Source organism: Salmo salar, chromosome 24 (genome assembly GCF_965601325.2).
Source record: "Salmo salar chromosome 24, fSalSal1, whole genome shotgun sequence".
Lineage (NCBI taxonomy): Eukaryota > Metazoa > Chordata > Actinopteri > Salmoniformes > Salmonidae > Salmo > Salmo salar.
Window position 1 is genome coordinate 17,210,001 of NC_138314.1, and position 25,338 is coordinate 17,235,338.

Below are 25,338 nucleotides of genomic sequence, written 5' to 3' on the forward strand. Positions count from 1 at the left end.
GCTAGGCAAACTCTTTTTGGGTGCGAGTGAGAGAGAGCGAGGGAGGGAGGGAGAGAGAGAGAGAGAGAGAGAGAGAGAGGAAGAAGGAGGGAGGAGGGAGCAGTCTGGCAGCCAGCTGATCACTGCTCTGGCATTCAGAGTCGAAGCGGAGGATGGAGAGAGAGAGAGGCTGAGGGAGAAGAGGCTACTGATGCTACAGTAATCTGTGATCTAACAGTAAGAAACCAACAGCGTCATCTCAGCTCTGTCAACCTCTTGTCACGGTTTGTATCCGGGATCAAAAATGCAGAAGAGCAGTCTGGGAAACGAAAGCAAAAGCAGGAAGTGAAGAGAGAAACAAGAGATGCCAAAAAATCAACATCCTTTCAAAAAGAGAAAGAGAGAACACACGGATCAGCTCCGAGAGAGAGAGAGAGAGAGAGAGAGAGAGAGAGAGAGAGAGAGAGAGAGAGATACAAGTAAACAGACTCTGTGGTGAGTCACTCCTCCTCTCTTCTCCTCTCCTCTGGTGTGTTGTTGCTTATGCACAGAGGAGCAGCAGAACTAAGAGAGGAGTTCAATCTAGAGCCAGAGGAGAACCCGACTGTGTGGGAGTAACAGAACCGAGAGTGGAACTGTAGAACCTGTAAGGGACCAGACCATTACAACTAGGAGTATCATCAGACCCAGTGGGGTGCAACCAGATCCAGAGGGTTGTATACTGTATAGAGGAGCTGGTGTGTCTCTGTAGAGATGTCCTGGGGGTCTTTGCTGTCTCCGGTCCAATGGGCCAAATGGACTTGGTCAGCTGTACGGGGGGGAGGGGAGGATGAGGGGGAGGAGAGAGCGCCCGGAACCAATGATGGAGAAAAGTAAGTGGGCTACAGGTGTGTGTGTGTGCATGTGCGTGTGCGTGCGTGTGTGTGAGTGAGTGAGTGAGTGAGTGAGTGAGTGAGTGAGTGAGTGAGCGAGCGAGCGAGTGAGTGAGTGCGTTGGTGCGCATGTGTGTGTGATGCCTGATGCCTGTATGGCACATGTGAGAGAGGGAGAGAGATAAAGAGAGATTGTGCTGAGAGATCACTGTGCATGGTGGATGGCAGCAGTCTGAGTGTGTCTGGATCCACCTGTCAGGATGACTTGGGGGAATTTGCTGTTATTAATCATACAGAGAGAGAGAGAGAGAGAGAGAGAGAGAGAGAGAGAGAGAGAGAGAGAGAGAGAGAGAAGCAGATATGATGTTGTTGTGATATGGTCTCTTGTCCATTAATTCCATCGTATAACAGTGACTAGATGACATTGTCATGTCTAAAAGCAGAGTCGGCCAGGCGACCACACACACACCCAGGCTTTTACTCCATTACACACCCAGGCACTTACCATTACTCCATTCTAACCATTATTATGAGCCATCCTCCCATCAGCAACCTCCTGTGGACCACAGATACTTAGGAGAATATGTCTTCCTTCATGTGTGTCTGTGTGAGAGAAGGGCAGGAAAGGGATGGCGGCAGGTTTGGGAAGTTTGGGAGAAGGTTGGTTGAGTTTTCTAAAGATGTGGGATTTTTTGTGCTAGTTTCTAGTTTCCAAGTAACTGTCCAAGATCGCCGTGTAGAGGTCATCACTGGGACTTTATTTCTGATTGTTTTGCTCTGCTTTGTCTGTGTGTGTGTGTGTTTGTGAGTAGGTGTGTGTGTGTGTGTGTCTTTTTAAGGATGATCTCTGTATATTTTAGATGTGATGTGTGTGTGTGTGTGTGTGTGTGTGGGAGAGAGAGAGAGAGAGAGCTGTCTGTATTCTGGGAGCCTGTGTCTTTGTTCTCCTGAGCTGTTTTTCATTAGTGTGTGGACAGTTTGATGTGCATTTAGGTGCATGGGAACACAAACACACACTGGAGCACAGCGTGGAAATAAATCTGGGCCGGGCATCTGGGAGACCCTAAGACTGTGTGTGTGTGTGTGTGTGTGTGTGTGTGTGTGTGTGTGTGTGTGTGTGTGTGTGTGTGTGTGTGTGTGTGTGTGTGTGTACGAGAGAGAGAGCGAGAGAGAGAGGGAGAGAGAAACTGAAACACAGTCTGTCCTTGTATTGGGGACACGTGGGCAGGATGAGGAGGCTAGTGGATGCAGGTGGCCAGGCAGGGTTAAGCTCCCCTCCTCCCTTCTTCCCCTCTTTCCCTTTCCTCCCCCTTTGCTTCTCTTACAGTGACACTTCTTATAAACTCCTTTGACGGCTGTTGAAGGAGCCATTAGCGAGCCACTGGCCTGAAAGTTCCCCTTCTAGACAACCAGGAGAAGTTCCCTTTGAACATGTAGCAGCAGATCAGTGTGTTACAGATCTGGGTGTTTTGTGTCTGCTCTGGCTTTAGTCTGGCTCAGTCTTGCACACAAGCACAACTCTGGAACCATGGAGGTGCTATATAAACTTGTAATCAATTTCTCCATCTCGCTCTCTCTCTCTCTCTCTTCCTGTCTCCATGTCTCCCTGTCTCTCTCTCTCTCTATCTCTCTCTAGTTCGGACTCAGAAGGGAACTTTGAGACCCCAGAGGCGGAGTCTCCTGGTCTGCTGAATGACCTGACCCAGCTGGATAACTCTGCCCACACAGGTGAGATACCTGTGTGTTAGTAGGAACAATGAGACAGGAGTAGTGGATGGCAGACAGGAGTAGTGGATGGCAGATGCAAGCTACACTAGCATCACTCTGTAAAGCCACAGAGACCTGAAGTACAGGTGCTTCTTCACCAATAAAGACTGACTTAAGAAGTGTGCCCCTCCAACACACACATACGCACGCACACCGCTGACATCCCAAACCAACAGAACACACAGATCATGTGTTGTCGACCATTGTAGAGTTTTACAGCCTAACAATGTTATCCTATTAAAATGTTAAACTGCTCTGTGGCGTCTTGGACTGGATTAGTTCAATTGTTTGCGATTCATAATCCTAGATCTGGACACAATGCAATTTAGAAGATGGGATTCTATGATCGTAATGTACTGAACCTCCTTTGTCTCTGTAGACAATAACGACCCCTCCTCTTATAGAACAGCAGCCAGTCACATGCTGCCTGCCTGTGTATTTCTGGGTTACTGACATAAATGAAACATTGACTGAGAAATAATTCAGTCTGGAGGAATAAGAGTAGTCTACTCGATTACAGCACCGAAGGGAGAAACTACACAGTAACAACAACACAATACTAGATATTAGATGTACATAGTCTATTGACTGGGTTAGATGTCTGAGCAGAGTTGGAATTTAGGGTTTCTGAAGAATTGAAGGCCTTTCTTGTTATTGTGCTTGATTGTTTAGAGAAATCAAATAGACCCTCCCATTTCCCCCTCGCATCTCTCTCTCTCTCTCTCTCTCTCTCTCTCTCTGGTCAGTGTGTTACCCTGTTAAACTGTGTAGCGGCTGTTATTTATCGGTTGCTAGGCTACAGGGTGAGGCCTAAAGGCCAGGGGCAAGGTTGTCCTGCTCTACTCCCAGATGATTCTGGTTAGAGTTGGGGTTAGGGAAGGTTTCCTCTCCTGTTCACACAGTAGACATACGGGATTGTCATGATCACTCCATACTACACATCCACAGAGGGCTAATTTGACTGTAACATCTTATTCATATCTCTGAGAAAAGACAATTGAAAGATGATCTAGTTATGTTGAAAACAAACACTTGTTCTTAGTTGAGGCAGACGTTTATCTAAACGAGTAGCGTCTCACATACAAGGGAAATAGAATAACCAAATCACCTAGTGATTCTCGATAACATATCAACAAAACTGACTATGCAATCGATGATAGGAATCATGAATGGATGCTAATCTGTGCTGAACACAACACTCCCCGTCCTTTAAACTAGGCATGAAAGGAGGTGATAAAGTCTTGAAGGTGAGCAGGGCGGGAGCACACCCTTACAGGTCGCAGGACGGCTGCTGCAGTGACAACAACAGGTGCCCGTGGGACTGGCACTTGTACTTCAGGTGGGGCCAAGGGAGCGTGTGACACCGGAAGTGAACTACTCAGAGTGGCATCAATGGCAGAGTGGGGACGTGCAGGAGGTGGCACCTTCATCAGTCGGCTGCCAGCGAGAGCCGTCAGGCAGTTGAAACATTGCTGGGTCCAGTTGACGTTGAACTTGACACGGTGTTGACCAGAAGGTGCAGAGCTTGTCTGCGTGCTGTGGTCGTTGCACCCTGACCCAATCCCTCACTTGGATTCCAGGAAGCCGTGCTCTCTTTCTTTTGTTGTAGCGCTCCTGACTTTTACGCTGTTGGCTATGCACTGCTGCTTTGACTGTCGAGGCTGAGGGACGGAGCCTGTGTAAGGGCAGCTCTAGTTCACATCCTAGCATCAGCTTGGCAGGAGAGACTCTGGTGGTGGAGTGGTGAGCAGCTCTGTAGTGCAGCAGAGTTTGCAAAAAGGAGTCAGTGAAGGAGCAACCGTGAGCTAGGTGACCTCTGATTGAACCTCTCCACCCGCCCCCTGTTGACCCGGGGGTGGTGGGTAGGCTGTTCTGATGTGCTTGATCCCCTTGCTTTGGATGTAAGAGCTGAACTCAGCCGAGACCAGCCAAGGGTCATTGTCCATGGTCAGAATTGCAGGCTGTCTCCAGCGAGCAAAGAGCATATCCAGGAAGTTTATGATGGCCCCTGATGTGACAGAACTCATGGGTGTGACCTCTGACCATTTTGAATGTAGGTCATACTCAACCACCAGGAAGTGTTGGTGATGTGGCACATTGTAGAGTTCACTGCAGATGTCCAGTTGGATATGTTGCCATGGACGGGAGGTCCAGGCCAGTGGTTGCAGTGGTAGTGGCGGATGTCCTGTCTTTCTACAGAGAAGACATGGAGCACAGTCACATACTACTCCTTCAATATCAGGACCGATGCCTGGCCACTACACCAGATCCCAGCAGCACTGCTTCAGCAAGGTGGCCCTCATGAGCCATGGCCAACACTCGTCCTCTGAGGCTGCTTGGTATGCTGGTGCAGTTTCCACAGGCCAGACGTCTCATTCCAGAATGACAGCTCATGTTTGAACCTGGCATATTGTTGGTTCCGATGGGCACTGTGCCGGCCAGCCTTTGGCTACGTATTCCCGCAAGGTCGTGAAGAAGGGGTTGTTGGTTGATTATTGGGTCAGCTCAATGTGCAGAACAGTGTCTTGGGAGGTGAGCGTAGGAGCTGGATGAGGTCCTCATCTGAGTCAACCTGGAAACAGGTGGAGTCTGGAGGAACTGAGCGCGAAAGGAGGTCGGACAACACATTGTCCCTGTCCGGCGTGAACTGCAGCTTAAAGTTATACTGCTGGAATTGGTCTGACCGGCGGTACATGCGGAGGAGCTTGTGTCCCGACCCAGAGATAGACATCAAGGCTGTGTGGCCTGGTAGTCAGTGCACAGTTTGACACAACTGTGTTAACCAAGTTGGACACCCATGGGAAGGCATCCACCGGCTAGATGAATCCATCCTCCAGCTGCTTGTGTAGATCCTTAGTGACCTCCTGGCGTAAAGCCAGCGGGATATGGCGTAGAGGCTGAATGACTGGAGTCACCATAGGGCCGAGGAGGGGCTTATGTGTGAACGCTGTCAAGGCACCTACGCCGTTGAAGACGGTAGGCCATGGGGAGGCAACGTGCAGGATTGTTGCGCCACTTTTGTTCAACAGAGAGAACCCCAGGCTGGTGAACAGGTCCAGATCTAAGATATTAGTGCCCTGCTGTGTGATGTGGAAGGGGAACTGAGTGAGGGCCTTGTTGCCATACTGCACAGGTGAGTGTATAAAGCCGATGACATCAATCACTGAGCGTCCATATCCGTACAGGCTAAAGCTGGGCGGCTGGAGGGGCAGGTGAGACATGAACTGCTCATAGGTGGCCATGCTGAGGAGCGACACTTTTGCTCCTGTGTCTAGCACGAGAGGAACGCAGGAGTCACCCGGGTATACAGTACAAGCGGAAAACCCAGTCGGGTTTGAGCCAACAGTGCAAGTGACAGGAGGGGGTGTGGCTGTGGGGCATGACCCAGACCAGTTTGAGACAACTGCGTGAACGACAGGAGGGGGCATGTCTGTGGGGTGTGATCCAGCTGGGTTTGAGCCAACCAGGCGAGTGACAGGAAAGGGTGTGTCTGTGGGGCTTGCTTACTGCACAACTTGAAAAACACTGGAAGCATGTGTTTGTGCCTCACAGATCTTAGTTGCACAGTGAGCTGCTGATCCCACTTGAGAAGCTATGGCTACAGCTTTTGCTGTAGAAGAAGCTTCTCCCGCACGAGTGAACATGAGGTTTGCTCAATTAACTGGTCCCTGATAATTTAATCTCGAAGATATCCAAACTGACATGACTGTGCTAGCTCTTTAAGATCAGCGACGTACTGTGTCACTGACTCACATGCTCGCTGTCGAAAATGCAGCCTCTTCAGAAGCACACTCTTTGCAAAATGTCCATCCAAAAGTTCAACAGCTGCATCATATGTGTACGCTTCCCTGAGCGTTTGGAAGATGCGCAAGTCCTCGGCACCGAGACAGTGAATAAAAATGGCTCTTTTCCTCTCAGGGCTAACCACAGTCCGATAGCTAGCATGTACGTCACAAACGACGACTTCCGTCTGTCCCATGGGATTGTTGGTTCACCCGTGTGAGGAAAGAACTGCTCCGGTGGAGGTAGGGATATTGTAGAAATACTTTCAGCCATCCTCGTTTGCCAAATGAATTAAAAAAAAATAACAGGTGAGGCTGACGTTTATCTAAACGAGTAACATCAGAGAGGAAGAGGCAACGCGAGAGAGATAACTGGGCCCAAGATCTGTCGTCTCCAGGAGGTGGCATTTTTCCTCTTTTTCCACTCACTAAGCGAGAAGTTTTTGTATAGAGAACAATTTTTTTATTTAACCAGGTAAGTTGACTGAGAACACATTCTCATTTATAGCAACAACCTGGGGAATAGTTATGGGGAGATGAATAAGCCAATTGTAAACTGGTGATGATCAGGTGGCAATGATGGTCAGATTGGGAATTTAGCCAAAACACCAGGGTTAACACCCCTACTCTTACAATAAGTGCCATGGGATCTTTAGTGACCACAGAGAGTCAGGACACCCGTTTAACATCCCAGCACCCTACACAAGGTCATGTCCCCAATCACTGCCCTAGGATATAATTTTGTTTATAGACCAGAGGAAAGGGTGCCTCCAACACCACCTCCAGTCTCCCATCCAGGGACTGACCAGGACCAACCCTGGTTAGCTCCAGAAGCAAGCCAGCAGTGGGATGCAGGGTGGTGTGCTGCTGGCTAACAATAAGAGATTGTTGAACATTTAATGGGTTTATTTGATCTAATAGAAGTTTCGCAATGCTTAGGTTGTTACGAGTATACTGATATAAGTAGAACAAGTGACATCCAGGCAATTTTAAGAAAAAACATTTTATATCGTCACTAGTTTCCACAGCCACAAAGTCATAAACCCCACCTATTTATTTGTGATTTTAAACCTAACTTTAACCACACTGCTAACCTTATGTCTAACCCTAACCTTAATTTAAAACCAAAAAAGCTCATTTGTTTTTACGAATTTTTATGATATAGCCAATTTTGACTTTGATGCTATGGTAACTAGTGGAAACCATTTTGCCTGTTGTTCACACACGTATCTGCCTTCTCATTGGCTAGAATGGTCCCACCTTACCTTGCCCCCTCCTGACTGCCTTCCATTTTTTAAGACATTTATTTTCATTGTTAGAGTGGCCATTAGAGTATCTGGTCAATATGATGGATAATCTGTGATAGCATCTCACATACAACAGAAATAGAACAACCAAATCACCTAATGATTTTCGTTAACAACCTATCAACAAAACAGACTGTGTAATCGATTATACAAATCATGGAGTGCTGTTGTAAGTGCTGAACACAACACAACAGACACAACAGAGAAAGAGAGCATTATCACAAGAGTGTGTGTGTGTGTGTGTGTGTGTGTGTGTGTGTGTGTGTGTGTGTGTGTGAATTGCGGTGTAGTTACATTGTTCTGCGTTCCTGGGCTTTGTGCTGGATTTCTCTATAACAGAGAGCTCACTGTACAGCAGTATGAGTCAGCAACCCTGACTTAAACACACACACATACACACACACACACACACACACTGGGCTAGAGCCTCTCCTCTCTCAGCAGTGTCAGCCCAGACTGAATTGAGCAGCCCCAGACCCCAGAGAACAGAAGCATGTTAAGAGCATCACCGTCAGCTGTTGTAAACACAGCAGGATCCTGGGATAAACATACACTTAAAGCATTACTGTGCTCTTAGGGAAAGGACCATTGTGTGTGTGTGTGTGTGTGTGTGTGTGTGTGTGTGTGTGTGTGTGTGTGTGTGTGTGTGTGTGTGTGTGTTTGCTGTTGACAAGGTTTTTGTTGACGCAGGGACCATTGTAAGGGATCCTTTTTAGCATTCTAGCAGGAAGTTAGGAGTCATTCTGATTGTTCTAACAGGAAGTGAGAGGCCATTCAAACATAGCTCAGTCCACAAGCTGCAGCTCAGCTAGTCACGCTTTTAACTAGGTACGGACTGAGGCTGACCTGCAGTGCTTTAAGAGTTCCCTGTGTTTTGAGCCGCTATAGGAGTTAGAGATGAGACACTCCGTCTGATTCCAGAGATGTTTTTCACCCTGATGCACTGGGAACTAAGCTCCCACAGAGAGAATATCCTAAAGAGAAAAGAGCCATAGAGAGAGTGGTGAAGAGAGAGCGAGTGAAAAGAGAGATATGCATTTCCTGTAGTGTATTATCTGAAACAAGAAAACCATACAAAGATAAATAAATGTATTTGCTGCTAAAATGTCTGTTGTTGTTTTTGTTGTTGTTGACATAGCATCATTATTGGTGCCACTTTTAGAGAAAGGTTGTTGTCTTGCTTCTCTCCAGCGTGATACTAACTCCACCTCTCTTCAGTCCTCACTAGAGATGTCGGACAGCTGACGCCCCGCCTCGTCCTGGACAGAAACTCCAATCAGGATGTTTATCCCGCCTCCCTACAGGATGTCCAAGATGCCCTAAACAACCTCAATAGCTCCTCCCCTTCTCTGAGTGGAGCAGGTTTAGACCAGAACCTGAACCTGAGGTTGACCTCAAGACCTGGAGAAGGAGATGGTCTCTCCCCGTCCCCTCTGCCCCAGCCCCGCGCCCTACGCCCCGCCTCGCTCCCTGTCCACAACTGCCCTGACCCCGCCGAGGTTGATGACCTTTCTCCTATCACCTATGACCCCAACGGCAACATGAACTCTGACCCCAACAGCCTGACCCCTGAACTGGACAGACCGGACTCAGACAGACAGTCACCTAGGATGAGCTCGGGCATCACGTGAGTAACACTCACATAAGACATCTTATCTTACACATGCCTGACTACTTAGCATACAATCACATGATCTTATCTCTCCCTTCCTCAACCAATCATCCCCCCTCCACCCCTCTCATGTCTCCCCCACACTCCACTGTCTCTCTGTCCTCCACCTGTCTCTGAGTCTATTTCTGTGTGGCATCAGGACTCCTGACCAGGTCTGTTTACTATGTATGATGCTGTAAGTACAGAATTCTGTACTGTCTCTGTTGGCCCGCCACTAAACCTTGACCACATCCCCAGCCTTTGTGTCTCCCCTCTCCCTGCCCTCCATACATGTTCTCCTACATCACGACTCACTGCAGTCAGAACAGGCTAGACTTCTTTAGTGCTGTGTCAGGTTGACGCATGGAGATAACCATTTGGTCATCAGATTCTCTCAGGCAGGGCTAGTCGATCTCAGAGCCTATTACATTATCACTATCTCACCTCAGAGAGAGAGAGAGCCTCACAATACTCTAGTCTACAGAAATGTTACAATACTCTCTGTTCACGCGTAATCATGCAGTAGTCTGGTGAGGCAACAGCCTGTTTCATTAATCTGCTTTCTGCTTTCATTTAGTAGCACATATGTACAAAGCAACTCAACAGAGAAAGCACAGAATGTGGTCTGATTACAGTCTGCTTTCTCCACTACTTTCTCTCCATTCTTCCTACTGTACTCTCTATATACTCATGAAAAAGCAACATGGTTTCAGTCTCACCTAATATCATAGGTGTAACGATGTGCGTCGGGGAGCAAGTTCAGGGAGTGAGTGTTTTAATAAATAAACGCAACAATACACAACAAGAACCACAAACAACACACAGACATGACACAGACACAATAACACCTGGGGAAGGAACCAAAGGGAGTGACATATATAGGGAAGGCAACCAGGGAAGTGATGGAATTCAGGTGAGTCTGATGACGCGCAGGTGCGCGTAACGATGGTGACAGGTGTGTGCCATAACGAGCAGCGGCCTAGAGGCCGGAGAGGGAGCACACATGACAATAGGACTCTGCTACCTTTGGGTCTGGCGAATGTCCCAGACACACATGGTCGGTGGGTCAGTGATGATCTGGGTAGGTCTCAGTAGCTCTGACCTCAGTGCTCTTTGTCTTCAGGAACTCCTGTAAAGTGAAGAAGCTGGACAACCAGACTCCGTTACAGAACACCGGCGGGGAGGTAATGGTTCATGTTCTTACCAGCTTCTCAAACAGGAAATGCTTTACTCTTCTTCTTCACACCTTTACTCATAAAGAAAGCAAACTTTATTTACCTCTTATTTTTAAAAGAATGATTTTGAATACTCCAGATAAAAGTGTGTGTATCGCTGTCATTGTATCACATTTTGTGGTGTGTGTGTCTGTATGCGTGAGTGCAGTGTTTATGGTACCTTTCCTCTGTGTGCCTGACCATGACTGTGGTAACCGTACACATTTCTCTCTGAGAGCCCTGTCTTCTACTTTACTTTACCTCAGCCCTCGGTATATGTCAGGCCTGCTCTGGCACGGCAACAGGGCGAGAAGGGAGCCTGTCCAATTAGAAGGATGAAAATGTCTCTGACCGTCTGTCCCACCCTGTCTGTAGGACAACGACCATCGCAAAGGTCATGCTACAGATGAGGAGAAGCTAGCCAGCACGACAGGACTCAGAGCAGATAGAGACCACAACGGTGAGTGAGGAATAAAGGGATTAGACACACCCAACATCATTGTGTGTGAACCAATGTGTTGGTAAATCAATATCACAGGGAAGGTCATTGTTGTCCCCTATACAACCCCCCCCCCAATAACAGTAATCAGAGACAACCATCTCTCCCTCAATGTGAGCAAGACAAAGGAGCTGATCGTGGACTACAGGAAAAGGCGGACCGAGGAGGTCCCCATTAATATCAACATGGCTGTAGTGAAGCAGGTCGAGAGTTTCAAGTTCCTTAGTGTTCATATCACCAACGAACTATCATGGTTCAAACACACAAAGACAGTCGTGAAGAAGGCACAACAATACCTTTGCCCCCTCAGGAGACTGAAAAGATTTGTTATGGGTCCCCAGATCCTCAAAAGTTCTACAGCTGCACTATCGAGAGCATCCTGACGGCGTAGTCACTACACCCCTACCTAGAGTTGAAGTCATAAGTTTACATGCACCTTAGCCAAATACATTTAAACTCAGTTTTTCACAATTCCTGACATTTCATCCTGGTAAAAAGCCTGTCAGTTAGGATCACCACTTTATTTTAAGAATGTGAAATGTCAGAATAATAGTAGAGAATGATTTATTTATTTCATCACACTCCCAGTGGGTCAGAAGTTTATGTACACTCAATTAGTATTTGGTAGCATTGCCTTTAAATTGTTTAACTTGGGTCAAATGTTTCGGGTAGCCTTCCACAAGCTTCCCACAATAAGTTGGGTGAATTTTGGCCCATTCCTCCTGACAGAGCTGGTGTAACTAAGTCAGGTTTGTAGGCCTCCTTGCTCGCACACGCTTTTTCAGTTCTGCCCACACATTTTCTATAGGCTTGAGGTCAGAGCATTGTGATGGCCACTCCAATACCTTGACTTTGTTGTCCTTAAGCCATTTTGCCACAACTTTGGAAGTATGCTTGGGGTCATTGTCCATTTGGAAGACCCATTTGCGACCAAGCTTTAACTTCCTGACTGATGTCTTGAGATGTTGCTTCAATATATCCACATCATTTTCCCTCCTCATGATGCCATCTATTTTGTGAAGTGCACCAATCCCTCCTGCAGCAAAGCACCCCCACAACATGATGCTGCCACCCCCGTGCTTCACAGTTGGGATGGTGTTCTTCTATTTTTGTTTCATCAGACCAGAGGACATTTCTCAAAAAAATAAAATCTGGCGGTTTTGGAGCAGTAGCTTCTTCCTTGCTGAGCGGCCTTTGAAGTTCTGTCAATGTAGGACTCGTTTTACTGTGGCCATATATACTTTTGTACCTGTTCCCTCCAGCATCTTCACAAGGTCCTTTGCTGTTCTGGGATTGATTTGCACTTTTCGCACCAAAGTACGTTCTTCTCTAGGAGACAGAACGCCTCTCCTTCCTGAGTGGTATGACGGCTGAGTGGTCCCATGGTGTTTGTACTTGCGTACTATTGTTTGTACAGATGAACATGGTACCTTCGGGTGTTTGGAAATTGCTCCCAAGGATGAACCAGACTAGTGGAGGTCTACCATTTTTTTCTGAGGTCTTGGCTGATTTCTTTTGATTTTCCCATGATGTCAAGCAAAGAGGCACTGAGTTTGAAGGTAGGCCTTGAAATACATCTACAGGTACACCTCCAATTGACTAAAATAATGTCAATTAGCATATCAGAAGCTTCTAAAGCCATGACATCATTTTCTGGAATTTTACAAGCTGTTTAAAAGCACAGTCAATTTAGTGTATTTGAACTTCTGACCCACTGGAGTTGTGATTAAGTGAAATAATCTCTGTAAACAATTGTTGGAAAAATGACTTGTCATGCACAAAGTAGATGTCCTTACCGACTTGCCAAAACTATAGTTTGTTAACAAGAAATTTGTGGAGTGGTTGAAAAACGAGTTTTAATGACTCCAACCTAAGTGTATGTAACCTTCCGACTTCAACTGTACATGTACAAATTACCTTGACTAACCTGTACCCCCGCACATTGACTCAGTACCGGTACCCCCAGTAAATAGCCTCGTTATTGTTACTTTTTATTATTTTTTTTTACTTTAGTTTATTTGGTAAATATTTTCTTTGCTCTTTCTTGAACTGCATTGTTGGTTAAGGGCTTGTAAGTAAGCATTTCACGGTAAGGTCTACACTTGTTGTATTTGGCGCATGTGACAGTTTGATTTGAATTAGTAACTTGAATTGTCCACATCCACAATTGCTTCATTTGAAGCTGCGTTTTCCTGTGCTCTGATTTGGGCTCCCTCCATCCCTCAGCTGACTCGACCACTAGACCTACTGTATATGACTCATTCAGCTTGTTGTTGTGTATGACTGGTAGGTCTGTGTGTATGAGCCAATAAGCAGAACCCCATTAGTGTGACAGGAAGCAGACAGACTGTACCAGATCAATAGTCCCTCAGGCTGCATGTGACACACTTCTACTGTAGCTCTGTTCTCCACAGACTAGACAGAACTGAAAAGAGAAGTGTATATGGTAGATTTGTCTGTCATCTTAGGAGTTTATTATGAGACAGAAGTGTCGTCATGCCCTCTGAGCTGCAGGTATACACTGCACCCTCCTGGTTACACAGCAGCAGTACATGGAGCTGCCAGTGGTGGGAGTCGGGTAAGAATAGAAAATAAAATGACAGAAAAAGAACACAATATACTAGTTCCTTTTGAGAATACAGCGTGGGATAGACTGCTGCTCCCGAATGGCGCAGGGGTCTAAGGCACTGCATCTTAGTGCTAGAGGTGTCACTACAGACCCTGGTTCGATACCAGGCTGCATCACAACCGGCCGTGATGGGGAGTCCCAAAGGGCGGCGCACAATTCGCCCAGTGTCGTCCGGGGTAGGGTTTGGCCGGGTAGGCCGTCATTGTAAATAAGAATTTGTTTTTAACTGACTTGCCTTGTTAAATAAAGGGTAATATATATATTTGACACAGATACTTTTAGGGACTTGTCATTCAAGGGTACAAAGGTTTGATGTGGTGTTCTCTTCCAGAGCCAGAGTTGGAGGAGTCAGACTGCTGTTCTATGGTGAGTACACTAACATGTCCTGTTAACAGTCACATATAGCCCAGTGAGAGTTTGGTCCACTTCAGATCCGGGTCTAGAGATGTTCTGTCAAAATCATGTGCTCCCCCTGGTGACCATTAGATGGCGCCAACAGTGAGCCAGCTGTATGGAACTCTTTTCTCTGAAAACAGATTATGGCCATGATGCTACTGTAGAGCGTGAACAATCATTGTCATCATGTTTTAGTAGATGTAGTGGATTACAGCTGTGTTCACAATGACGTTGAGGAGCTATCTGGCCCGCTGTTATGGTGACTGGCTTGATTAGTCTTCTAGTCCACCCGGTGCCTACTACAGTAGCACATTACACTATCATGGTAGCTTTACTCCCACACTGTCTGAACATGAACTGACCACAGGCTCCTCAGCCTGCCTGCCTGTCATCTCCGGCTTGTCAGGTGATAGAGGGCTTGAGATGATTAGGATTAGGATATGAGTGTGAGTTATAATCCATGGAAGGATAAGAGGAGGACGAGGGTTGAGGGGGAGGGCTAGCGAAAGAGATGGAAATAACTACCCTTAGCTCTGGCACTGAGGAACAAGACCTGAACTTCTAGCCCCCCCCCCCCCCCCCCCCTCTGAGTAGGCATGCTGATGACGGCAGAGCGAATACAGAAGTGATTGTGTCTGTCTACAGCTCTGACAAACACTGTACTATAATCTGTTTATTATTGAGTGAAACACAGATGGAAATGACCAGTCTGGCACACCCAGAAACATTCAGAGAGTGTATCCAATGCTACAGGCCACAGTTGACATTGTGACTAAATCAGGGTTTGGGTCAATTGATTCTAACATCTAGTCAGGTACTTATGGAACTCCTCTCCTACACTGACACCCATTCCTCCGCAGTATGAGGACCCCTGCCAGCTGAAGAACGCCACGCTGGGAGGAAGTAACACGAAGAAGACAGGAAGTGAGGTTCTAGACTCCATTTGCATCAGCGAGGAGGAGAAAATGGCTGTTCTCACCCTTATCAGAGAGGAGGTAGGTTAAAAAATAGACCACACACGCACACTGGTTAACACAGTAATAACTGTTTCCTGTGTCAGATCATCACTAAGGAGACGGAGGCCAGTGACTGGAGGAGAAAGTATGAGGACAGCAGACAGGAAGTCATGGAGATGAGGTAACTCACATGTAGGGTTACAAAATTCCTGCAACTTTCAATAAATTCCCTGGTTTTCCAGAAATCGTGGTTATTGAAAGTTACAGGAATTTTGCAACCCTACTCACATGTACCATTCACCTGAACTGTACTGTGAGGCTAGTAATCATGTGATGTGTGCTGAGCAGTGAACAGACTGAGGGTTAGCTAGTATAGACTCATCAGTAGCCGTTCCTCCTCTCTCACAGGAAGATTGTGGCAGAGTATGAGAAGACCATCGCCCAGATGATTGGTGAGTGGCTCGGTGAACCAACCTCTTCAAACATTCCTCTCCGTAAAATGACAGTTATACCCAGTGTAGTGGTGGCGTTGATGCACGGAATCATAAAATGACCCGTCCGCGTGAACTCTCTCTCTCGTTCAGAGGACGAACAGCGCAACACCATGAGCTCCCAGAAGTCTTTGCAGGCTGTAACCATGGAGAAGGAGTTGGCGCTAGCGGACCTGAACTCGGTAGAGCGCTCGCTGTCCGACATGTTCCGCCGCTACGAGAACATGAAGAGCACCCTGGACGGCTTCAAGAAGGTCAGAGTTCAAGGGTCAAGAATAGTCTGACCTGAGTATCATTAGTCTTTAAGCACATTTGACGTATGTTCTTTATGTGGAATGTGGTCGTTCTACCATTTGTGTGCGTGTAGAATGAGGAGGTGTTGAAGAAGTGTGCTCAGGAGTATCTGGCCAGAGTCAAGCAGGAGGAGCAGAGATACCAGACGCTTAAACTCCACGCTGAGGAAAAACTAGACAAGTATGATCACGCAAGCAAGCACACTACACACACACACACAGTGGTCTGTGACTATGTACCAACCAATGAAACATCTACCCTATTCCTCACCTCAGGGCTAATCAGGACATAGCCCAGGTACGCAGCAAGGCCAGCTCTGAGAGTGTTGCTCTGACCGCCAGCCTGAGGAAGGAGCAGATGAGGGTGGACTCTCTGGAGAGAGCCCTGCAGCAGAAGGTAACGCACAACACAAATGCTACATGCTAATGCATTTTGCTAGCCCCATAGCATAAAGTAATGCGCAACACAAACTCTACATGTTAACAAAGTTGCTTGCCCTACATAAGTGTTTTTGCTAACCAGATCTTAGTCTTGAATCTCCCTGATGTGATCTTCCATCTTTTCACAGGCCGAGGAAATAGAGGAGCTCACCAAGATCTGTGACGAGCTCATCGCCAAGATGGGCAGAACAGACTGACAGATTCCATACGTCCAAATCATTCAATCTTGATCCGCTGAGAAATCCCTGCCTACAACCTATGGCATACTCTGCCCTGTGCATGCAGCCAGCCAATGAGCAGTTCTGTTTTCCCGTGGGGCGCCTACCCCTAATGTTTCTGTACAGGTCCAATGTCATATGAGAACCCATTTTCTCTTGAGTAGTGCACCCTATGGATAATAGGGTGTCATTTGAGCCAGAGATTGTTACATGTGGACTGTTTTTGTTTTGGTCATTTTTGCCACGCAAGACCAAATCCCTTACTCCCTCCATCCAGCTGTCTTTCTGTCCTGTAACACAAATATTATATGCGGTCCAGGCATTGCATAGATTTGGGCTTATTTACCTGACGATAACATTTTGTAGCGCATTTATTAATAGATTGTGTATATAAACACCCTGTCTGAGATGTACTGTACATATTTATTCTGAACACTAGGAGACTAGGGTGGGACCAGGTAGACGCTCTAGGCTCTAGGACAGAGGTCAGGGGTGAGCTGTGTTTGACCCTTCTGTATGACTGCACTATTACAGGGAGGGGGGATATGGACATGGGGTTAGGATGCACTGCTATTGATAGGGGTCATGTGGGAGGTGGGGGGGGGGGGGGGGTTGTCCTGGGAAGTATAAAGCTTTTCTCCTGTCTGTAATATGAGGCCTTGTGTTAGCAGTGGAAGAGGAGCTGTAGGTCTACTGTATAGTCTGCTCTGTGTGGTCTTGGACAGGTTTAGATAACCTCCAGCATAACTGCACAGGGGAGGATTTCTCACTGTCCTAAACTCCACCTGGTTAGTGTTTGTCTCAGGCCAGTGTGTTGGAGCAGAGAGTAGAATACTCAATCTGGAAATGGTGAATTTAATACAAAGACTATATATTTTGTATATGTACAAACCATACTGGAAGAGCGTTTTAATGACTGTGGCTGTTATCTTTGGTTGTTCAGAAAAAAAAATGCTCAGAATATCCTGCGCATGTTCCCCTCGGGCCACTGACATGCACAGCACCTGTCGTGTCCAGGTGTGAAACGTTATGACATGGAGGTAGAGAGAACTGTTCCAGGATTACTTGAGCTCCCATTGACCCCGGTCCAATGTAGTGCACTATATAGGGTGCCCAACCAGTGTGTTTTACTGCAGCACCTATTTAGTGGCATAGAAAGATAACGTTTCTCTTATTCACTTAAGTGTTCTCAGCTGAACTGGTTCTGTTAAACTCTTCTTCACCCCTGTGGAGAGTCACACCGCCTCACAGTACTAGTTCCCTCTCCGCCATACTGCTCTGTGGACGCCATACTTAAACAAGATGCATTATAAACTGGGTGGTTCCAGCCCTGAATGCTGATTCGTTGACAGCCGTCTCTATCGTGCATTCTGCAGTTGTTACCTCCAGCTTCATTGACGGTTTCATTAAACGTTATGTATGTCACCGATCCCTTTTTTGAATTGTCATTATTTGTGAAGTGGTAATAAAAGTACAGCTATACTATGTTGACTAATACGGTATATGCAGTGTGTCCTGAGTAAACAAGATTGCAGTAATAAAGGAGTGTGTTCTCATGGCTTCTGTGTGCAAGAGAGTTTCCCTGTTCACGGCTTCACAGGTATGGTCTGACATCACAGCTTCAGAGGACGAGTCTGACATCACAGCTAGACAGATTGGGTCTGACATCACAGCTACAAGCACTGACTTAACTGAATCCTCAGTCTCTGCCGGAGTGAACCGTAGCCTAGCCCTGGACTCGCAGCCGACCAGAGAAGATTGTGAAAGGCATCACCGTTTCGGCTTTATCCTCTTATTCTCAGACCTAACATCCCCTGACACAATTACGTCCTCTGTGTGACACACTCACAGAGATAAAGACACATGCACGCAGACTCACATATACTGTGCGAAATGGATGTTAGAGGGCAAGTGCATGCAAGTGACACATTTTAGGTTGAATTTCCCTGTAGTTGGTGTGAATGGTCTGTGACAACCTAGTGTGGTTGTATTATTTCTCTGATCACTAAGACAGCATACTGTAGAGGAGGGGGGGGGTGCTGACCGCAAAGGTGAATACAGTACAGACAACAGTATTGAGAGTATACCTAACCCTGTCAAAGCTACCCTGGGTAAGCTCATTAACACAATAACAAAGGATGCTGGGTGTGCAGGGTTGATAGGGATTAGGGCTAAGATGTTATTGCCCCCAAGACACCCCTGCCCCCTTCTCTTTTCTCTCCTCTGCGTTTACCTCCTCTCTGCTCCCACTCCAGCACTGGACTTCCAAACGCACACTGATACGCACCGTGCACCCAGCACTATGAAGACTGTCCTGGCTCTGCTGATGTTGGTATGCCTGGCCTGCCACAGTAAGTCTCCTTGTTCATGTAGTAGCAGGGTTATTGGATCAACTAGAGGGGGACCATATTGGGGGTTCAGGGTTTTATAAGGGGTTATAAGGGCTTTTTAAAGGGGGCTCTGATTCTCAACGGTGGGTCTGAATATATAGTCTTTACTGGGTCATTGTTAAACAATGTAATCAGGTTACAAATGTTGTGTTGTTTATCTGGTGGGTGGCAAACAAAATGTCTTGAGCTTAGTTGGATCAGATAACTCACAGAAGAGTCTGGGACACAATGAGAGTAACTGATGCTAACACTAACCCTAACTGTACCAGGGGGTCAGATTTCAGTATATTTTGTTTTAGTCATCATATTGATAAGGGTTGTGCCTTGAAGTGCTAGTGAAGGGCTCTGTTTACTTATCTGTGTCTGTCTCTCTGTCTGACCAGCTGACAGTGGGTTTCAGTGTGCTCTCATTTGTTCATAAAAGCCAGAGGGGTTGCCAGGACAGATCATACGGACAGGGTTATTCCGGGTTAGGTCACAGACACAGCCTTGGAGTTGCTCTGTACATGATCAGATATTAGTTTGTGTTTATGGGCTCCCAGTTACTCAGGGACAATGTGTGCATGTTGAGAGTTAGCCTCGATCCAACCTTCTTGCAGATGGATTGCTAGTCTTTCTGTCTGTGTGTGTTGGTACATGCTGCTTAGTCTCATCTCAGATGTTCTCTCCTGTTCCATGTGTAAAGGTCACGCACTGAAGTGTCACTCATGCGTAGCGTCCAATGAGGATGATTGTACTAAACAAGGATCCACCACCTGCCCTCAATTCGCTGACGCCTGCTCCACCATCACAGGACAGAGTGAGTACACACCCATAAAGCGTGCAGCATTCTTTTCTACCCCTAGATGTCAGGCTAGTTCTAGGAGTCAGTTGATTTTCCTGACTGTAAGTGCCACCAAACAGTACAGTATGAAGATAGGCTAAAACTGCGTCTCCAATTAGAAATCCCTGATCACACCTGTAGGCGATGTCAAGGCGACGTTGGTTAGGTAGCCTCACACGTAGAAACACGTCCCCGGTCCAACGGTTGTCTCGCGCTGAACTGCGTCTGTGTAGGCCATCAAATCAAAAGCACTCCTTCGATATAAAGTTGTTTAGACGAAAATGAGAACGTTTCAGTTTGTCACTTTCACGAGGTTGGAGAAATAACATCGACTACTTACGAAATTGTCTCGAACATAGGTTGTGCCTTTAGATGAACAACTAAGGACGAATGTTTTACTTCTCCCATTGACTTGGTCTGTTTCGAAAGCGTTCGCGAAAGTCTCGCAATGTTGCGCCTCTGGGTTTAGAAAATCTGTGGCACCACCATCAGCACTACACCACAGATAGAACAAGGAGCCATATGTTTCACCGGCAGTATACATCTGAAGCATCCGGTTGAATTTCCACTCTCCACCAAATATGGTGCGAAGAGGAAGCCCAGTGGCCTGCAGTGGGGGAATATGGCGCGAGATAAAACTGGGCCAACATTCTGCAGATTTTGTCATCTAAGGAAAGCTCTCAATTCAGGTTTCTGTTCCAAAAACTAAAATCTGTATGCACAACGTTTTGTAGATGTTACTCTTTGCCAACGTTACTACATATTGCATTGTTTACAAGGAGTGCATGGGCGAATTGAGTTATAGCACACGTGCACTTCACAGCAATAGCGTTCCCAAATTGAAATATGCAAATACCTGCTAGAACACGACACTATGATTATTTTGCTCCCATTGAAAACAACACAGATTAACTATCTTTGACTATACACAGCAAAAAGTAGAGCACAGACGTACAAGTGCCGAAATCCACATCGACCCCTAAACTTGCCTCCTATAGACACTTCTGTAGATCTGAAATTATTAGATTGCAAAAATATTAAATTCCACAAAGATCCGCAAGGTATACTTTTTAGACTTCAATTGTATATTATCGGTGTTCTAGCTACTGTGGAACTGACACGAACACATCTTGTACAAAACAGATTTTAAAGCTAAATAAACACGAGTCTTTATGCTACTATACTATTTCACACACTAAATCAATGACCACAGAAATTCGATAATAGAGTACATGTACACGTATTTCTCTCTCGCTTTTGTCAGCAGTCGCTCTCCCTCTCTCTCTCCGCGCCCTGTAATCACTGTGTCATCATCTCTCAGGATTCTGGATAAATTCCCAGCAGTTTTTATCAACCACAATTGGGAGTCCTATAGGGCGGCCCAGCGTCGTCCTTCATTGTAAATCATTTATTTAACTAGACAAGTCAGTTAAGAACAAATTCTTATTTATAATGACAGCTTACCGTGGAACACTGGGTTAACTGCCTTGTTCAGGGGCAGAAAGAGATTTTAACTCAGGGATTCGATCCAGCAACCTTTAGGGTTACTGGCCTAACACGCTAACCACTAGGCTACCTGCCACTAACTGACTTGCCTAGTTAAATAAAGGTTAAATAAAAATTTTGTAAAAAAAATAGTTATGTGATTGCTGTATATAAAAGTACCATGTATGTCAAATGTGTATGTATATGTAGCTGAAAAGCTGTAAAATAAAAAGTGTCCTCCGAAGAGGACAATAAAAAATATCTCATTCCTCACAGCTTTCCTCTCACTCTCCTTCCCTCCCCACTCCTCTCTCCCCTCTCTCCTTTCCTCACACTCCTCTCTCCTCCCTCCCTCCTGTGTTTCAGACACGGTGATGAAGTCATGCTCCTACAAAGCATTCTGTGATAAGGCCCACAGTGGCAACTCTGGAGCCAAGATGGAGTGTTGTTTCACTGATGACTGCAATGGGCCTCATAAGGGCCACCAGCACGGGGAGCACAAAAACACAGCTGGAGCCCTGGGAGCCAGCCCTGCTCTGCTACTTGGGGCTCTGATGCTCCGCATGGCCCTCAGCAGGTTCTAAACTCCTGATCATAAATACATTCATCCCTTTACTATCCATCTATCCATGTATTCATTATTTCATACAGCCCTACCACGAAACCATTTATCCATCCATCCCCTCGGAGTGTGTCTGCAGAATGCTGATGAGCCAGGGTTTGGTGAATCATACAGGGATTAGTAAGAGTGTGTGTGATGCCTGTGGTGGGGGGGTCATAAAAGCACATTCAATCAAGTTTAAAGACAGATGGAACTGATGTATCACTCCATATGACTCAGCTCTGTCAGAGATGTGTGTCCGTAACCAGTCATATGTACAAACTGAGATGTTTGATATGATCAGAGAGAGGATGGAACTCCTGTAGTGTCTGTAGACTCTGGGTGGATGTGAGCCAGGCTGGGGTTAGAACTGTAGATGTATATACAATGTTTATACCTGGGGCAGATCTAAAATGTCACCCATGGTAGCCTGTGTGTATGTATGATACTGTTGGTTAGTGCTGGGCTCCCAGTAGGCCTAGTGTTGGGCTCGTTCCCACAGTGACCACATACGCTAGTGCACTCTTCAGCCTTCAGACTCCAATCATCATGAATTAAATAGGTACTTGTTGGTCCATTGTTAATATTGTTATGCTTCAATACTTATTTATAAATAAACATGCTATTACACCCTTACATTTCCCTTCTAACTCTCAGCAGTTGGTTTTGTTGTGTGTGTGTAGCGTGCTACAGTGTGAGACTGTCAGTGGGTGGCATCAGTGGAAATGTTAAGACCGTAGGTTTAGACTCCCTCCTCCATTTCTGTGACCTCTGACCTAGTTACAGGCCACATGACAGGACGTGAGGTCACACACACACACACATGCACGAACACACACACACATATGCACGAACACACACACACACACACACACACACACACATTTCCTCCTCACACCTCCAGTCTGTCTCTAGTGAATGCTGACTTCTCTGTCTCTGTCTCAGACTGTATAATCACTTGGTGAAGGGAAGGCTTATATAAGGACAGTTGGACAAGGCAGAGAGAACAACTGGTCTAGACAACGATACAGATCGCACCCGCTAATCACCCCATTCAGACAGAATATCTACCCCATTTAGGCTAGTCACAGTAGCTCTGCGCACCGTAGCATACTGTTACTGTAATTTCTATTTCCCTGTTAGCCTAGTCTCTCCTCCGTCTGAGGCCATGTCTCTCTCCCTCCTCTGTCATAAATACAAGTCAGCTGAGCGAAGAGAGAAAGAGAGAGACAGAGAGGGGAGGGGGGGGGGTGAAATTCTGAATCATATGATGTGACTTTGACCCAGTTCCCATAGCAATGCTGCCAGCTGAGAGATGGAGAAGGAAGGAAAGAGATAAATGGTTAGAATATCGCTCTGTTTATGAGAATTTATCATAAATGCATGGTTAAAAATGTAATGAACAAGTAAAACTAACCTACAGTTGAAGTCGGAAGTGTACATACACCTTAGCCAAATACATTTAAACTCAGTTTTTCACAATTCCTTACATTTAATCCTAGTAAAAATCCCCCGTTTTAGGTCAGTTAGGATCACCACTTTATTTTGAGAATGTGAAATCTCAGAATATGAATGATTTATTTCAGCTTTTATTTCTTTCATTACATTCCCAGTGGGTCAGGAGTTTACATACACTCAATTAGTATTTGGTAGCATTGGCTTTAAATTGTTTAACTTGGGTCAAATGTTTCGGGTAGACTTCCACAAGCTTCCCACAATAAGTTGGGTGAATTTTGGCCCATTCCTCCTGACAGAGCTGGTGTAACTAAGTCAGGTTTGTAGGCCTCCTTGCTCGCACACGCTTTTTCAGTTCTGCCCACACATTTTCTATAGGCTTGAGGTCAGAGCGTTGTGATGGCCACTCCAATACCTTGACTTTGTCCTTAAGCCATTTTGCCACAACTTTGGAAGTATGCTTGGGGTCATTGTTCATTTGGAAGACCCATTTGCAACCAAGCTTTAACTTCCTGTCTTGAGATGCTGCTTCAATATATCCACATAATGTTCCTGCCTCATGATGCCATCTATTTTGTGAAGTGTACCAGTGCCTCATGCAGCAAAGCACCCCCACAACAGGATGCTGCCACCCGCGTGCTTCACGGTTGGGATGGTGTTCTTCGGCTTGCAAGCCTCCCCCTTTTTCCTCCAAACATAACGATGGTCATTATGGCCAAACAGTTCTATTTTTGTTTCATCAGACCAGAGGACATTTCTCCAAAAAATACAGTTGCAAACCGTAGTCTGGCTTTTTTATGGCGGTTTTGGAGCAGTGGCTTCTTCCTTGCTGAGCGGCCTTTCAAGTTATGTCGATATAGGACTTGTTTTACTGTGGATATAGATACTTTTGTACCTGTTTCCTCCAGCATCTTCACAAGGTCCTTTGCTGTTGTTCTGGGATTGATTTGCACTTTTCGCACCAAAGTACGTTCATCTCTACGAGACAGAACGTGTCTCCTTCCTGAGCGGTATGACGGCTGCACGGTCCCATGGTGTTTATACTTGCGTACTATTGTTTATACAGATGAATGTGGTACCTTCAGGCGTTTGGAAATTGCTCCCAAGGATGAAACAGACTTGTGGAGGTCTACAATTTATTTTTCTGATGTCTTGGCTGATTTCTTTTGATTTTCCCATGATGTCAAGCAAAGAGACACTGAGTTTGAAGGTAGGCCTTGAAATACATCCACAGATACACCTCCAATTGACTCAAATGATGTCAATTAGCCTATCAGAAGCTTCTAAAGCCATGTCATCGTTTTCTGGAATTTTCAAAACTGTTTAAAGGCACAGTCAACTTAGTGTATGTAAAATTCTGACCCACTGGAATTGTGATACAGTGAATTATAAGTGAAATAATCTGTCTGTAAACAATTGTTGGAAAAATTACTTGTGTCATGCACAAAGTAGATGTCCTTACCGACTTGCCAAAACTATAATTTGTTAACAAGAAATGTGTGGAGTGATTGAAAAACGAGTTTTAATGACTCCAACCTAAGTGTATGTAAACATCCGACTTTAACTGTTTGTAATAGCCGTGCTTGACTTTGGCAGGAGCTCACCGGAGCTGGGTACCGGCTACAGCACCTCAAATTTTCTACTGCTTGAGCTCCTTTTCCTCTTATAGAATATTAGCTCAAAAGTGTTGTGGAGCTCCTGCACCTAAATACAAACAGTACTGGCACCCAACATGAGTACCTGCACCTATTTCAGTCCAAGTCAAGTACTGGTAATAGCCTATAGGTTATCTAAATAAAGTATAGGTCGGTACACAATCTATTTGACTGTATATCAGATGTATAGGAAGCATACCTGTGTATTATGAAGTGAGTGGTACACCTATTATTAATCAATTGTGTAAAAAGTACCCAGTTGTCATACTTGAGTAAAAGTAAAGATACCTTAACAGAAAATGACTCAAGTAAAAGTGAAAGTCACCCAGTAAAATACTACTTGAGTAAAAGTCTAAAAGTATTTGGATGTAAATATACTTAAGTATCAAAAGTAAATGTAATTGCTAAAATATACTAAGTACCAAAAGTAAAAG

General features: G+C 45.8%; 1 protein-coding gene across 3 annotated transcripts in view; it reads left to right on the forward strand.

Moving 5' to 3' along the window:
- LOC106585006 (transforming acidic coiled-coil-containing protein 1) overlaps nt 1-22,430 on the forward strand; it is a 38,705-nt gene extending 16,275 nt beyond the window's left edge. Inside the window, exons 1-15 of one of the 3 annotated variants that reach the window (XM_082968534.1) lie at nt 8-851; nt 2,488-2,579; nt 8,926-9,334; nt 10,482-10,542; nt 10,948-11,032; nt 14,032-14,066; nt 14,957-15,091; nt 15,157-15,233; nt 15,461-15,504; nt 15,637-15,797; nt 15,911-16,017; nt 16,113-16,233; nt 16,406-18,846; nt 19,544-19,684; nt 21,560-22,430. In XM_082968534.1, the coding sequence (XP_082824660.1) occupies nt 733-851; nt 2,488-2,579; nt 8,926-9,334; nt 10,482-10,542; nt 10,948-11,032; nt 14,032-14,066; nt 14,957-15,091; nt 15,157-15,233; nt 15,461-15,504; nt 15,637-15,797; nt 15,911-16,017; nt 16,113-16,233; nt 16,406-16,474 (1,515 nt within the window). In that variant the 5' untranslated portion in view covers nt 8-732 and the 3' untranslated portion in view covers nt 16,475-18,846; nt 19,544-19,684; nt 21,560-22,430. Of the gene's footprint in view, nt 1-7; nt 852-2,487; nt 2,580-8,925; nt 9,335-10,481; nt 10,543-10,947; nt 11,033-14,031; nt 14,067-14,956; nt 15,092-15,156; nt 15,234-15,460; nt 15,505-15,636; nt 15,798-15,910; nt 16,018-16,112; nt 16,234-16,405; nt 18,847-19,543; nt 19,685-21,559 lie in introns of those variants that run through there. The other 2 variants (XM_082968533.1, XM_082968535.1) reach the window with 2 other exon arrangements.
- Nucleotides 22,431-25,338: the final 2,908 nt, after the last annotated feature.